This window comes from Neopelma chrysocephalum, unplaced genomic scaffold, assembly GCF_003984885.1.
Source record: "Neopelma chrysocephalum unplaced genomic scaffold, ASM398488v2 Primary Assembly neopelma1_44, whole genome shotgun sequence".
Lineage (NCBI taxonomy): Eukaryota > Metazoa > Chordata > Aves > Passeriformes > Pipridae > Neopelma > Neopelma chrysocephalum.
In genome coordinates this window covers 19,323,266-19,338,506 of record NW_020897703.1, presented here as the reverse complement: position 1 = coordinate 19,338,506, position 15,241 = coordinate 19,323,266, and the positions used below count along the sequence as shown (strand labels likewise).

The 15,241-nt window shown below is 56.3% G+C and overlaps 1 protein-coding gene across 5 annotated transcripts in view; it reads right to left on the bottom strand.

Moving 5' to 3' along the window:
* The window catches only part of TNS1 (tensin 1), a 54,000-nt gene that overhangs the window by 9,368 nt on the left and 29,391 nt on the right, over window positions 1-15,241 (bottom strand). The window contains exons 17-23 of one of the 5 annotated variants that reach the window (XM_027678884.1): window positions 13,341-13,421; window positions 9,515-9,699; window positions 9,128-9,266; window positions 6,752-6,844; window positions 5,817-5,852; window positions 2,286-2,460; window positions 667-1,535 (exon numbers count right to left, since the gene is read on the bottom strand). In XM_027678884.1, coding sequence (XP_027534685.1) covers window positions 667-1,535; window positions 2,286-2,460; window positions 5,817-5,852; window positions 6,752-6,844; window positions 9,128-9,266; window positions 9,515-9,699; window positions 13,341-13,421 — 1,578 coding nt within the window. The remainder of the gene's footprint in view (window positions 1-666; window positions 1,536-2,285; window positions 2,461-5,816; window positions 5,853-6,751; window positions 6,845-9,127; window positions 9,267-9,514; window positions 9,700-13,340; window positions 13,422-15,241) is intronic. The other 4 variants (XM_027678880.1, XM_027678881.1, XM_027678882.1 and 1 more) reach the window with 4 other exon arrangements.

Genomic DNA, 15,241 nt, shown 5'->3' with positions numbered 1-15,241 from the left:
TTCAGAGAGGCGGGGGGCCTGCTCCCCTCTCCAGGTCATTCATTAATTGTTATGGTTTTTAATTGCTCATGCTTCCCCACTGGGAAAGATCCCTGGCCACAGGAGTCACAAGACAGGACAGGTGCCAATGTGCCCACAAAGGGCTGCCTGCTCAGCAGTGAAACAGGCCCAGCAGTCGGAGCCACTGCTGCCCAAAGCTTTATTCCCCCAGTCCTATCAGCCTGATCTTGGCGTCACCAAGGTGTCCTGTAATGGGAGCTAGCAAAGGCGTTCCAGGCACGGTGGCACCTGGGGCACTGCACACCATTTGAAATGAGGAGGCAGCGCTGCAGAGGGGTCTCAGTGGGGTAAAGGCCACCGGGAATGGGGCCAAGAGGTCAGCGCATCCCCACATCAGAGAAAAGTCGTCTCCAGGAGCTTTGATCTCCCCATACACATCTCTGGGCACTGTTTACGCCAGCAATGCCGGTCGGTGTTTTTCCTGTTTGGATTTGTTGAAAGCGCAGGAAATGGCCCAAGCCCCAGCAGTGCCGGTGGTTTGCGGATGGACAGGAGGGGTAAATCAGGACATGGCTGAAATCCCTTCCCTGCTGGCCGGAAAGGAGGAGGAGGGGAGAGCCTTGGGCAGGGTGGGGGGATGCAGGGACCTCTGAGGGCATCCCATACCTGGCATGGAGAACTTGGAGAAGTCTGGCAGAGTGTGGGAGAAGGCGACGGCGCTCCCACCACTGGGGCTGGACATGCCACTGGAGAGGGGTGAGGACACCTTGCCATTGACAGTGGCATAGTTGGGGAGGCTGTTGGAGCGGTCCCCGGCTGACATCCGCCGCTTCTCAGGCAGCGCAGGCTGCAACGTGGGGCTGCCCTGGCGGTAGGCAGCCGAGTCCGGGGAGGAGGAGTGCGGCGTGCTCGTGCCAGGGTAGTACGCCGGTGAGACAGGGAAGGACGGCGTGGAGGGAGGCTGGTAGCCGGAGGAGCTGCTCTGCCGAGACAACGTCAGGTGTCTCTCCTCTGGGCTGGAGTAGCCATACAGGGGGCTGCCAGGGGAGGTGGCTGCTGCAATTTGATGCCTGGCCAGGCTGGGGCTCCCCGGTGGGGCCACCAGGTTGCCATGGGCCGCAACAGCATGTCTGCCCAGCCCAGGGCTGCCAGGAGCTCCGCTCACGCTGGGGTTGATGGCTCTTCGCCCAAAGCCAGGGCTGGGCGGTGTATTTGTAGCCACTGTCCGGTGCAAGGTGCGGGGGCTCCCTGGTAGGGCATGGACCCCCACCACATTAACCTGTGGCTGCGGTCGAGCTTGGGGTTCCAGCTGGACGCCGGCTCGGCCATCAGGGTAGTCGGGGCTGCTGTATGTCGAGCCTGGGACCCCCCCTTGGACTGTTGCAAAGGAAGATGGAGACGAGTTTTGATAGCTGCTGTGAGCAGAGGGCATCTGCGAACCAACAGGCGACCGGTACACAGGCTCAACCGAGGAGTGGGGAGGTGTAACCGTGCCGTGGGGGCTGCCCTCTGACGGGTAGCTGCGGAGGGAGGCCCTGAGGAGAGATGAAGAAAAGGAGGATTCAACTATACTGCTCATTCCTGCTGCTGGCTGGCACCCTCCTGCAAGTGGTGCAAAGGGAAACTGAGGCACAGAGCAAGTCAGCTGCTCGGTTCTTCAGAGGTAAAACAGTGAGGTGGGTCCTGCCATGAAAGCAACTAGAAGCAGCCTTAGTTCTACCATGCATCCCTATTCCATCTCAAAATATGACTTTCTGGGAGACAGAGTCCTTTTGCAGCTCTGCTCCCAGCAAAACACGTGATTCATTCTGCCCTGCCAGGCTTGGCAGGCTGGGCAGGTGCAGAACACCCCGTGGGCAGGGTAGACAGGGGACAGGGACAATTGTTCCATCTCACCACAGAGGACCAATGCTAAGCCTAACCCAGGGCTAGGGGCCCCATCTCTCCTCCCACCCCAGGGGCCAGGTTCCCAGTGACCAGCAGTGACCCAGACTTCTGTTTTCAGGGCACTAAGGTGAATGGTTGGCTAGGATCCCCAAACCCTGTGTGGAGAGATGAGGGTCCTTGCAAAGGCAGTTTCAATGTAGGAGGAAGCACCATCCCAGGAGGTGTTCAAGAAATAGCTGGATGTGGCACTTAGTGCTCTGGTTTAGTTGGCTTGGTGGTGTTTGGTTGAAGGTCTTTTCCAACCTTAATGATTCTGTGATTCTGTGATTCTAAGCCTGGCACCAGACAGAGTTCAGCCCTGTGCCACAAGTCCCTGTGACCTGCACCCACTGCCTTACCCGTCCACACTGTGAATGGGGCTGCTGGTGGAGATGGGGCTGGAGGCGATGAAGGAGTTGGACAAGGTGCCATTCCTGGTGGGCACCTCCGGGCCCCCAGGCTGGGCAGCCGGCAGGGTCCCTCCCCTGCCCGTCGTGGCTGTGCGGGCCACCGACTCGACGTAGCTCCTGGGCTCTGTGGCAAAAGAGAAGCAGAAGCAGATGAGCCCACAGCTTGGATGGGAAGGGGGCCACGCCCTTCCCAGTATCCACATTTCACGCCAGTGAAGGTGCTTGAGCTGAGCTCCTCCAGCTGAACATTTCCCTCATATCTCTTCCACCAAGGGTTGTGCAAAAACACATCTGGCTCATCTGGACTTTTACGATGCTTCCAGAATGCTGAAGACTCCAGCCAGGGCATAGAGAAGGGGGTCATACCCACCCCTTTCCCTGAGGGGACCGGAGCACATGATCCCTTCCCATGCCACAGCCCCTCCACCCTGCTCTGATTCAGTGTCCCTCCCACCCAGGATGCCACACAGAACACGTCCTGCTCCCTGCTCATCCACAGCCTCTAAAAATAGAGCCAGTGACTCTGCCCAGACTGCGCTGACTCACACAGGACTGATGACGATACCCTGTGGTCCCTGCCCTCTGTGGCCCACCTCTGCCAGCCATCTCCAACAGCAGACCATAGGGCAACTCCAACTATTTCCACTGCAGCATCCAACACTCTCACTCCCAGCCCAGCTTGAAACCAGAGCCCATGAGCACAACCAAGAAAAGCAATTTTCCTTTGGAGCTGCCAAGCTGTCCTGTGCCAGGAGCAGCAGGCTGGGCTGGCCATTACCAGCTATGGCAGACGCCAGACCCAGCCCTCTGTTATACCTTTCTCCCTGCCTCCTGCTCCATCCAGGTTGATCCCCACCCCTATGACAGCTGTCACAGCCTCCAGGCCCCCTCAAAACCTGCACCAGAAGAAAGGGCTGCAGCTTCAGCCCCATTTCCCCATGCCCTGCAGCCATGTCACACCTCAGCTGGAAAATACATGCCCTATGCGAGACCCACTGGCATCAAATGCTATGGGCCAGGCAACCTTGCAGGTCTCCGGCTCCAGGGACTCCAGGCTGGCCTTGCCTAAGCAGCTCCGCAGTCGTAATTAGCATGACAAACATTATTATTATTAGTCATAACAGCCGGGCTCTAGCTAAGCCTTCCAGCAAGCTGGCCTGTTCACAGGCTGCCACGCCAATGCACAGCTCCACATTCAGTGCCGGAGCAGGGGCATGTAAGGAAAAAGACTGTCATAGGTCCCCCTCCTTCCCCCACAGCATCATCTGTCTGTGCACAGGGGAGGAGGAGTCCATCCCTCAGGCTGATCTCCCTGCCCAGCCCTGCTCAACCACCTCAGGAAAGATCTGAGCCAAAACCAGATGATGGACGCCAACACAGGCTGAGTACCAGCATCCAAGGCAGGACATCCTGAGTGACAGGGATGAGGCACTGCCCAGGAGGACACCCAGGGCAGCTGCAAGAAATTCATCACAGCTTAGGTAATTAAATTAATTTCACAGCTACTCACTTTTCCCTTCCCCTGCTCCCCAGCCCAGACTAAAATTAGCCAGACAGTACATATGAGTCAGTCTGCAAGAGGTTAAGACCAAAAGGCTGTAAAAATGCCACCCCCTCCTGAAAACGAGGGGGCTGAAGCAGGCAGGAGCAGGGGCCTCGGGGAGGGGGGACAGCATAGGTGTGCCACAATGAGGTGTGTGACCATGGGCACACATTACAGACATTTGGTTCAATAAGAGTAAAAAGAAGGAAAAAGAAAGCTAGGAAATTTCAGGCGGGATTTTTTTTAGGTTGAAAAATCCAATCTTGCCTCCTTGTGTTTTCTTGGAGATGGGAAGATGGATGGGAGAACAGAGAAGCTGTGAGTCACCAGGGAGGTGGGCATTTGTCTGGGAATCCCAAATCTGAGCAGGGCTGTGCTCTGGTCAGAAATCCCAAGCGCTGAATCTGTGCCAGTCTGTTTTAAAGCCTCCTCAGAGGTGGCAGCCAGATCCCAAGCTCCCGTGCTGCCAGAGCATCCCCCAGCCCCATGCACAGCCCAGCCATGTAGGCTGGGATCTGCTGAGCAGAGCACAGAGGGGCAGAGATCCTCCTGGAGTGTGTGGCTGGGAGCAGAGGGTCCTAAGCCAGAGCTTTGTTAAGCCAGAACACCAGTCCCTTCTCAGAACTGTAGATTCAACCCCCAAAATACATAATTTTATCAGAGAATGAAGCAGGGCAAGAGGCTCATTGTGGCCACTCAGCCTGGGCAGTGCAGGGTCACTGGACATCCTTGGCTGGGAGTCAACCACCATGCAAGAGAACAGAGAAGCAGCACAGCTTGAGCTCCTGAGAGTTTGGTGGAAAGGAGAGGAGAGGCAATGTTTAGGTCTTTATAGGCTTAAAGCTGGACAGATATGGTAAAGCCTGGGGGAACTTGGAAAGGAAAATCTTGGTTTTATCCCAGCTTTTCCTCCTTTAAAGTACCCAAGAAGCCATCACTGAAAAATCAATTCTGGAAGTAGAAAATTTTTTTCAAGCAAACACTTTCTCCAGTACTATGCAATGTTCAGGTTTGGGTTGAGTGCATTTTGAGGAACTTCTGAGGAGAAATGCTGACAGCTCCCAGGGCCACAGGAAGGACCTCACTCACCAAGAAGAGACATCCTCTCGTCAAAACCCATCCTGAACATACAGTTCCTCATCTCAGCCCTGAGGGCCCAAAAATTCATAAAAGAAGAAAGCAAAACCACACAACAACTGTTATCTAGCAGGCAGCACTCTGGGGAATCACAGCCGCTCCCAAAGCTTCCAACTCCAGAGACATGCCATCCCACATCCCACAGTGCCTCCTGCATCAACACAGCCAATCCTGAGTTGACACCCGAGCTCAGCCCCATCCTTGGCATCCCCAAAAAGGTGCAACCTGGAGACAGGAGAGGTGGGGGATATTTGGGCAGCTGCCTGGTCAGCAGAAGATGTGCACCAGCTGCTGGTGCTGTGCTGCTGCCCAGTTGGCTGAGCCGGCAACACACTGGTGGCCTCTGTGCCTGCTGACCTTTTGTGCTGCACTTTGGTTTATTTTCCCTCTGAACAGCAGCAGCAAAGCCAGAAGGGGAGGGCAGGAGACGAAAACTGGTGCTGCTTCTCCCAGCACCCCACCAGGCTCATCCAAAGCTGGCCGCAATGTGCCAGCATCCCCAGAGTGCCACTGGTAAGGATGCCACACACTGACAAAGAGCTTTCAGTCCCCATGGATGATTGCCACCCAACATGACAGACCTTCAGGTCCAACTTGGACATTGGCAAATCCTACCATGACACAAGGCATGATGTTCCCCTCCTTAAAAGAGAGCTGGACAGACAAGACTCAGCCTCTTACATCCCTGAAGGACAGTGCAAGGGAAGGCTGCTGGCACAGATACCAGAGGCTGCTCTGAGTGACAGTCCCAACAGTGAGGCTGAGTGAGGAAGAGACAGAGAAAGAAAAGCCTTTCTTACCTTCTTCAGAGTCACCACCCGCTTCCCCTTCTAGCTCTGAGAGATGGAGGGCCAGAGGTGTGATGGGAGCAGGAAGAAAAGGAAGAAGGGAGGTGCAAGAGAAATCAGAATTAAGCAGCTTTGCCTTGCTCAGGCAGGGGCACACAGAACACATAGGAGAGCCCTACACCTTCCCAACACTGTGCTCCAAACTGGATCCCAGGCCCCAGACACCGTCACGGTTCACCTCAGCAGATGATGTCCAAAACCCAGGGGGCTTCAGATGGGGAAGAGGGAACAGTGCAGCAGAGAGCAACCAATGGGCTGCTTCAAGAAGCCCAGCAAGCACTAAAAAAAGCATCAGGTTGCCCTTGAGGGCAGAGCAAGAAGGGTCTTGATGGGTGGGCTCAACCAAGCTGTGGCCCCCAGGCTCAGACGGGTTTAGGGAGGTTACACTCAGCCCTGAGATGGTTCAGGAAGGGGCCCTGTGTGCTGGGGAGCAGCAAGGTCTGGCTTGCCAGGCTACTCCAGGACACGTCCCCAGGACAGCAGGGCCTTTGCACACAAGGACTCATGTCCAGGATGGAAAGAGCTCTGGATACTGTTCTGGCTGACAGGCTCAGCTCCCAGAAAGCAAACTGTCTCCAGCTGTGCTAGAGAGGAGAAGGAATGGAGGAGGTGAGAGAGGGAAAAATATGGGCCTGGGCAGGAAACAGGACAAGGTTTTTCTTCCCTTCACCACTGAACCCTTCTGTGCTGAGCCCCTCAGGGCAGCATCAACATCTCCCACCCTTACACAGTCCCAGAGTCCCCACAAAAGGTGGCAAGGACTCCCACAGCCACTTGGCCCCAAAAGGGAGGCAGAAGTGCCTTCTCCAGACAGGGGACCCTCCCAGGGGCACTCTCACAGATGCCCCTCCAAAAAAACTGTCTGCAGTCCCCAAGCCCGCACTCACCTCCCACTGGATGCAGCAGGATCTCAGCTGGGTTGTGGGGTTTCAGCCCCAGTGCTGAGAGTGGGGTCTTGGCCAGACCTGGGGGCGAACGCACTGTAGGCACAGTGGACACAAGTTAGTGGAGGGGTGGGAGGTGAAGCTTCAGAAAGGCTGGAGCTGCGATGGGTTCAGAGCCCCATAACCCATCCCACCCACTGGCTGCAAGGAAGAGTAGATGGCCTCGTATGAAGCAACACTCCGGGGATGGACACTGACCCCCCTGTCCATTTTGGAGAGGACACAGGGCAGGAGGCAACTGGGAACAAGCACCCTGCCCCATCACAAGGCTGACAGGATGGAGAAAGGGGGCAATTCCCACCAGGAGAAGTCCAGACACCATCTCCCAGCACTGTCCCCACAAAGGCATGAAGCCCCTTTCATTCCCCCTGTGTGAGCAGCCATCCCCCCAGTCCAGCTCTCCCACACCTGAACTCCTCTCTGCCAATCCCCACATCTGGCTGAGCTGGAACCCAGTTGTGCTGGAGCAGCTCATCACACCCATGAAAGGGCCAGAAGGATTGCCTAAAGAACCCTGTCCTCCAAACCAGCTCAGTGAGTGGGTGAAGATGTACACACAGAGGGGTGGCAACGTACATGTGAGGTCTGCACCCCTGTGCTCATACATACATACCAGGAGGGGCTGCATATGTATGTATGGCTATGGTATGGATGGTGGTGGGGTTTCACAGGGCAGGGCAGACCTCCCCAGGCAGATTGCACCTCCTCTCCCCTCCTACCTCCTGGGTTTACACCATCTCCCTGATGCTGCATTTTCCCACACCAGGGGAAACCTCAGGGCATCAACTTCAGCAAGAGGGACCAAAGGCCATGAGCCTCCAGCAGTGTTTGAACATCCCCCACCAGTGGCACAGGTACGGGGCCTGCGGCGAGGCTGGGAGGCAGTGGGTGGTGGGAGCTCTAGGGAAAGCCAGATCCTCGCCCTGTGCCAGGTCCCCCCAGCAGCCTGGGGCTGGAGCAGCCAAGCAGCTAAGTCCCTGGGAAACCAAGATGGCAGCACCTTCCCCAGTGGGTGTCTGATTTCCCTAAATCCAGCTGACTGCAAGCCTCAATGTTGGCTCACACCTCAGCTGGCTGATGAGCAGCTGGGTCCTCCCAGGGAAGGGAATTCTCCCAGGACCACTATCCGCCCATGGAGGGGAATTGCTCCTGTATCCCCCAGGGGCACTTTGACAACACCCAAAAGCTGCAAATTCAAGTTTCCCAGGCTTCCCTAGCTGGCGCTCGTTAAGCAGCACTGCCTCAGAGCCATGACCCCAGCCAGGCTGTTCCTGTCACCCCTGCAAGTGACTCATCCTCCAAAGCCACTGTCCCATTGCCAAAGGAGCTGCTGCTGCCCCAGGGCCCAGCTCTCAGTCCCCAGGAACAACAGGGCCATTTCCGAGCTGCCAAGCACCCTGGGGACACTCCCACACTTCAGTCACTGCATCCCATGAGACAGGGCTCAAACAACAGAGGGTTGCAGGGAAGGAAGAGCAACAGTGCAGAAGAAAACAGCCCCAGGCCCCATGGGCTCAGCTATGGGGGGCAGGTGGCCCCAGCTGCAACCAGGACATGGCATCAGAGGGGGCTGTGCTCAGCCCAAGCATCCCCAGCCCTAGAGCATCCCTCAGTCTACAAAAGCGTTTTAAAGGGGATGTAGGGGGCTGCCATCTTTTTAATGGGTTTCCCAGTTGACTGGCTGCTCCATTGCACTGGCCCAGCCTGTGTCATGCTGTGCCAACGTGCGGCTGCTCATCAGGGTTCGTCGTTCAAGCTGGTCACGCAAACCCGGTCCACACAAACCCACCGCTACTGCAGTCAGGGTTGGTCAGAAAGGAAGGATAATGCAGAGACAAGCTGCACGCAAAGGACATGCATCCCAGCCTTTTTCCCCTCCTGCCCTTGAAACAGCAAGCTAGAAGTGGTATGGTGTGTGTCTGCCCTCCTGATCTTCAGTCCCTCCCACTCGCCTTCTACCGTGGTCTTGCTTCCCTTCTTGTCATGCCAGCAGGAAAGATGGGGAGATGCAGGACCAGAATGGAGCGAAAGCATGCCCCTCTCCTCATCCCACCTTGAAATCCCATCCAAAAAACACCCCAGTGAGTGGAGGGTAGAAAAAAGCAAATAGGAGTGTGCAAAGCATGGGATGCTGAAGGAAGTGGGATGCTGATGGCAGCATGGAGTAATGGGATGTGGAGGAGAGAGGAGGATGGAGAGGGGGAGTGGTTAACATGGCGGTGGGTGTCTGGAGCCTGGAGCTGTCTGACCCTTGGCAAATTTCTGGCTTGCCCAGAGCCACCCACCGAGCCCCTGTGCTCCCGGAGCCACGGCACTTACAGGTGTTGGAGTAAGGGGTTTGTGGTGAGACGGGGAAGGCTGGGGTGGGGGGAGAAATCTCACCGCCGCTGGAGGGTGGGCTGGTGGGGGAGGCACCCTCCATCTCTTCAAAGGCTTCCTTGTAGCTGTGAAGGTGAGGCTGGGGAGAGCAGGAGAAAGGGTCAGTTGTGTCCCTATGATGGGCACAACCCCCAAAGAGAGGGCAGAGGGGACAGAGGAAAGGGTTCCACCTCCTCCCTGCTAGCCATCACCACCACCACTACCACAAACAGCATCACTGTTCTCCAATTCTATGGATGCTGTAAATGCTGACCAAGCCTTCCCCCTCCCTGGAGTCATCTGCCCTAGACAGCCACCCCCCCCCAGCATTCCCCCACCCCAGCGCACCTCTTTGGGCCTCCCTCCAGGGTTGGCCGCAATGGTGCTGACCACCTCAGGTGAGAGGACAGTGGGGCTGCGAGGCGAGCTGGGCTCTGGTGAGCTCTTCTCATAGTGGCTGTCACTGGGGGTCCGCTTGCGGGCAGGGACAGCGCTCTCCTCCGCAGGAGGAGACTTCTCCCGGGACTGTACCCCTGCAGGGCAAGCACAGGGTTGGAGATGGGTGAGGAGCTGCCAGCTGAAATGGAGACCAGCAGGAAATGCCCCGGAGTTGATCTGAGAGATCTTACCAGGGCTATGTGCCGCAGAAGGGACTCTGCCCAGCAGAGATAGCAGCTTCAGCACTCACCTGCACCTAACCCCCATGCATGAGCAGTTATGAGCTAGAGCAGATATACCCTACAGTGGTGACCCAGACCAGGCCAGAAAGCAAGGCAAGATTGTGCTAATGGCTGAATTGCTGCACTAGCCCTCCCAAGCACAAATAGACTCTCAGGGACAACAACCTCCAGCAGTGGGTGCAAGGGGCAAGAGCACCTTGACAATAGCCCAGAGAGCCCAGTCCTGCAGAGCTCGGGAGCAACAGGACCTCCTGACAGCATCACACTGGGAAAGGACTGAATCCCCCAGCACCAGGACAGCTGTATTCAGCTGCATCCCTGCTCCCACAGCCAGATGTGGCTTCAACCACAGCAGCAGAAAAAGCCTGGTTTTTGAGTCCTCAAGGCAGAGGGAGCACTGAGTCAAGAAGAAAGAACCCAACAGAGGTGGGGTGCAGGAACCCCAACAAACCACTTCTGATCTCCTGTCTCCAGTGCAAAGCCTTTCTAAAAGGGGAGATCAGCATCTCCTCTCCGTCTACCCCCAGATCTCCTTCCCCAGACCCCAGTGGTATGAGCTACCAATGCCTGCAGCCTGGGAGGAAGAATAGAGAGAGCAAGTCACCACAGGACAATGGGTTTCTTGGGCTGTGCGGTCTGGTAGATCCCCGTTGGCTGGGGTAAAGTCGAGGAACAGCAAAAAAGTTGCCACAGGGCAGGGGGGCTCAACTCTCCCAGCACCTGACAGGGCCCAAACACACTCTCTACTCAATCCTGCCTGATAAAGAGGTTAATCAGGGCTCATGGACAATGGTGCCGGGTTCAGTGCACAGGAATGCCACAGAGCATCACAGGCACAGCTCAGAGCCCCATGGGACTCCCGCTCCTCCCTGGGACTCACTCATCCTCACTAACAGAGGTGACAGCACTGTCCCCTTCACCTTTTCCACAGAGCCAGAGAGCACTCACACTCTCCTTGATCAGCATATTAGGGAAGAAAAAAAGAGAAAAAGGAGAAAAAAAGAAAGAGAGAGGCCAGTATCACGCTCCAGGAAATGCACTTTTCAGACACCAACTCCTTTCCCACGGGCTGGTGGAGGAACACCAGCCATCAGCTGCTTCCCCTCGCTCCCCAGGGTTCCACACGGGACCCACACCTCACGCCTGCTGACCTCCCCTCTTCACCACTCGGCACCCTCACCAGAGCTTTCCTGGCCCTGGGGAAAGGGCTGCAAGCGGGGAAAGGGCTGGGAGCACAGAAGGGAAGGAGGTGGCTGGGATGCATTTCTAAATAATCAGCCCAGTGAATGGCAACAACAATAAAATCACGGCTCGGGGGGAGAGGAGGCCAGGCCGCGAGGCGGGGGACGCGAGCCAACGGGGCTGGCTCCAGTCGCGGAGGCGGCCTGGAAAATTCCACTAAGAGCAGCTTTGAAACACAACTCCCGATTCCTTCTGCAGGTGCTCGCCGGCATGGGGCACGGCCATTAAAAAGACCTGGGGAGGGAACAAGGGGACAGAGAGGGTCCCTGGGAAGCTGCCTTGCAGGCATTGGCAGCATTGTATAGGGTTACCCTATATCTTTTGTCCTGCCCTCCACTGTAAGGGAGTGAAGCTCAGAGTTGTGAGCATAGAGAAAAACAAGATGTTGGAGAACAACAAAGCAAACTCTTATATTTTCTTTTTTCCTTTCCACTTTGTGCACTGTGGGTTCTCCTGTATACCCAGCCCATCCTAAAGTGAGATGTAGGGCCCAAGTACTTGACAGAGGCAGGGACTGCCTCCTCAAGCTGTGCATGGCTGCCTTGCTTTGCATTTTCCATTTGGGAAGCCCTAACAGCAGACTGCTGGAGCCTGGCTATCAGTGCATTTTACACACCTACAGCGGAGGTCCCCCTGCTCCATCCCCAGGGCTGCGTGTCACGTAGCAGCAGGGTGCTGGATCTGGCCCATTGGGACACTAAGGAACTCACCAAACTTTGGCTGCTCCACTCCCCAGACATGGAAAGCGGCCGGGGCCGCAGGGAGGGGAGGGAGGAGAGGGGAAAAAAGGGACTCATTGTTCAGGAGCTGAGAGTGGGAAACTTCACAGGCCGCCCGGAGCAAAGCCTGGAGGAAACCCAGGCTCTGAGCATGGCTCCCCCAACCCCCTGGGTGATTTATGGGCTGGAAACTATGTTTGAAAAACAAACTCTACTTTCCCTCACTTGCTGTGCCCCCTCAGCAGACACACAGCCTCCCTTAGCCATGGTACTGTCACTGTCTCAAGAATGCCCTGGTCAGCTGCAGGACACGAGATTCCCCTTCGTAAAGAGGGAGTAGCAGCCTGCACCCCACTCCTCACCCTCACACCCAACACCTGCGGGACTGTCACCCCTTCTGCTGCTCATTTAAGTCCCTAATTTGGTACCAACCCACTGCCCTTGGACTCAGTACAGCTCTAGGGCTGGTGAAGGGCAGGGGCACAACAGCAAGGGAAGGAGGATGGCAAACCCAGCTCATTTTGCAGCTAGGAAGCCAGGTTTCTAAGCCAAATCAGGAGGCAGCTGCTTTTGGGGCATGAGATGCTGGAACTACTTCCAGGCAAGAGCCAGGTGATTTCCCCACAGTGGACAAGAAAGGGCAAAGCCCTCGAGATGTGGCACTGAGCAGTTAAAGTCAGACAGGGACACACAGCACCCAGTGAAAAGACATGCAAACTTGCTCCCTGTCTCCATGAGGAACAGAAGTTGCCCTGTACTGCTCCCTGTCAGAGCCCAGCTCATCCCATCCTGCCAGACACAGACACATCTACAGCTCCCCACCTCCCAGCCTGATCAGTCCACCTGGGCGCCACAAAATAACTTACTCTGTGCTGAGGACTGGGAGGGTTCAAACCTCTTTGGTCTTCCTGGGGAGAAACGCAAGGTCCCAGCAGAGAGACAAAGGTCACACAGAAAGCTAGTGACTCCCCACCCCACTCTTTGCCCCCAGCCCAATGCCATTTCCCTCCTCCTGCTTGCCCTGGGACAAGTAGGTGCACAACAAGCACCAAGCAGGTCCCCAGCACTCATCATCCAGGGCAGACCCAGGAGGTGAGACATGGTCAGGCCAAAGCTTGGAGGGGCTGGAGCAGATCTGGCCCAGAAATGAAAACCTCACCACTGACCAGTGCCAAGCTTGGATGAGATGCAAAAGCCAGGCAGGGGAGTCTGTACCCAGAGCCAGGGGCTTCCCCATCCCTGGAGGAGGTGAAGGGAAGCCCTGACCATCACTCTGCTAAGAAAGGGGATAAATCCTGCATGGGAAGGGTCTCCTGAACCTCCCTCAATCCCACGTCCATGCAACACACAGAGCACTCAGCATGCAGGGATAGAAAAGGAAGGAGGGATGAGGGGGAAAGAGGGATGAGGGGGAAGGAGGGAGAGAGAAGAGAGGTAAAGGAAGGAAGGATGAGAGGGAAGAATGCAGGAGAGGGAAGGAGAATGATGAATAGGGAAGGTTGGAGTACAAGGAAGGAGGTGGAATGAACGAACCGGAGAAGGACCGTTGCTGGTTCAAAGGAGGACGGGGGACTCTGATGCTCTTGTTGAGTTCCCTGAGCTTGGCGTTGTACTCTGCCAGCATACCAGGACAGGGAATGCAAGGAGAGTGGGAGATCACAGAGGACAGACACAATCCCCCAAGGAGAGAGAAAGGGGCAGACAGGACAAATGTCACGAGATACGATAGGGAGAGAGAGGGAAAGAGAGAAAAGAAGAGAAAATATTAGATGGGCTCAAACAGATGGGTCTGGGGTCACTTGGGGTCTGAGGGAGCTCAGTCCTTGCTTGGAGAAGCTTTCCCATCAGCCAGCTTGCTTGGGTCCACGCACTACATAAACCCATATGAGAAATCAGTGGTGGCTCCCAGCCACCTTGTGCAACACCACAAATGCCCCATCACCATTTCCCTGAGGATGGCACCATGCAGGTCCCCTCCATCATGGGATGCTCAGGGCTGGGACATGAAGAGATGACCCCAAACGCCTTGCTGGGAGATGAAGGTGACTTGAAAGATGACTGGACCACCTCCTCTCTGTGGGGAGATGCTGGGCATGCCAGCACTGCCCTGTGCCATCTCTTCCCCTCCATTATCAGTGGGAAGTGGGAATGGGAGCTTTCCCTCCCCAAGAACGGAGGAGGTGTGAGATGTTCCTCATCTCTGCACTACGACAGGCAGGCAATTTATAGCAGCAGGGAATGTAAACAAACCCATCTGTGCCCCACTGTCCCTGTCGGCCATCCCCTCCCAACATTGGCTTCAGGACACCTTGTTCCCGCCAGAGGTCAGGCCACCCGCCTGCGCTGTCCCCACCTCAGCACAGACGGCCCAGCTCCAGTGGAGACAGGTGGCCACAGGCTTGGGACCATCCCACAGATGCCTCCCTCCTCCCTGGGAAGCCCAGTGGCTGCAGAAGGATGACAGTGACACCAGCCCAGCCCTGAGGCCCTAACCCCAGGGTTGGGGAGGTGGATTTTTTTTTTGGTAGACACCATCAAACATCCATTTCCCACACACTGCAAATACTGTTCCTCCTCTCCTTAGAGCTGTCCTCTTTTCCAGCCAATTTTTTATACTTATATGGGGCGGTAGGGGAGAGCAGGCATGTGCTCCTTATAATATTAAGTCCAGACACACAGTGCGGTTTGGGCAACCATGTGTCCTTAGGTTTGTTTAAATTCTCTGCAAAAGCCCTGTGACCCTTTGTGAATCTCATCTGGATCACTGAGGTCGAGTTCAGATGGATGCAAACTTCCTCCAACACCTCTGTGACCCTCCTCATTCCCATCCCTGCTACTGGCACCCTGCCTGCCTCCCACCCTGTGACTCAACCCCCACTCCTGGGAGGTTGGTGCTGTTGGATTTTTCCAGCCAAGCCTCTTCCCCCTCCCTCTAATGCCGGGCGAGTTTCTGGACTGAGCACAGAGCTGGAAAGGACAGAGCTGCCAAGTCCAGCATCACAAGCTGGCCCACAGCCCCGAGCCCTTCCCAAATGTCGCTCCACAATTCAACAACTGCAGCCAAAGCAGCAGGGAGGGAGGGCACCAAGCTGCCACAGGGCCATGGCACCTTCTTCCCGGGGGGCTGGGACACTCTTGTGTCCCCAAAGCCCCTGAGCTGGAGCTGCAGGAGGACAGGGGATCAGAGGATGCAGTTTCCCCTCCACAGCACGGAGCTAATGCCATCATCCAGCCACAGAACCAACGCTCGGCACTGCACCCAGCCAAGCACCAAACCCCTCTGGCAGGACTGGGAAGACATTTCCCAGCCCCTGACCGCTGCCCCGAAGCTAAGTCCAGCTTCAAACTACCCCAGGCCAAGCTGGCTGGGCCACTGGGGCAGAATTTCAGCTGCCAGACAACAGCCTAGTCCGTGCTCCAGCAGCACCCCAGCT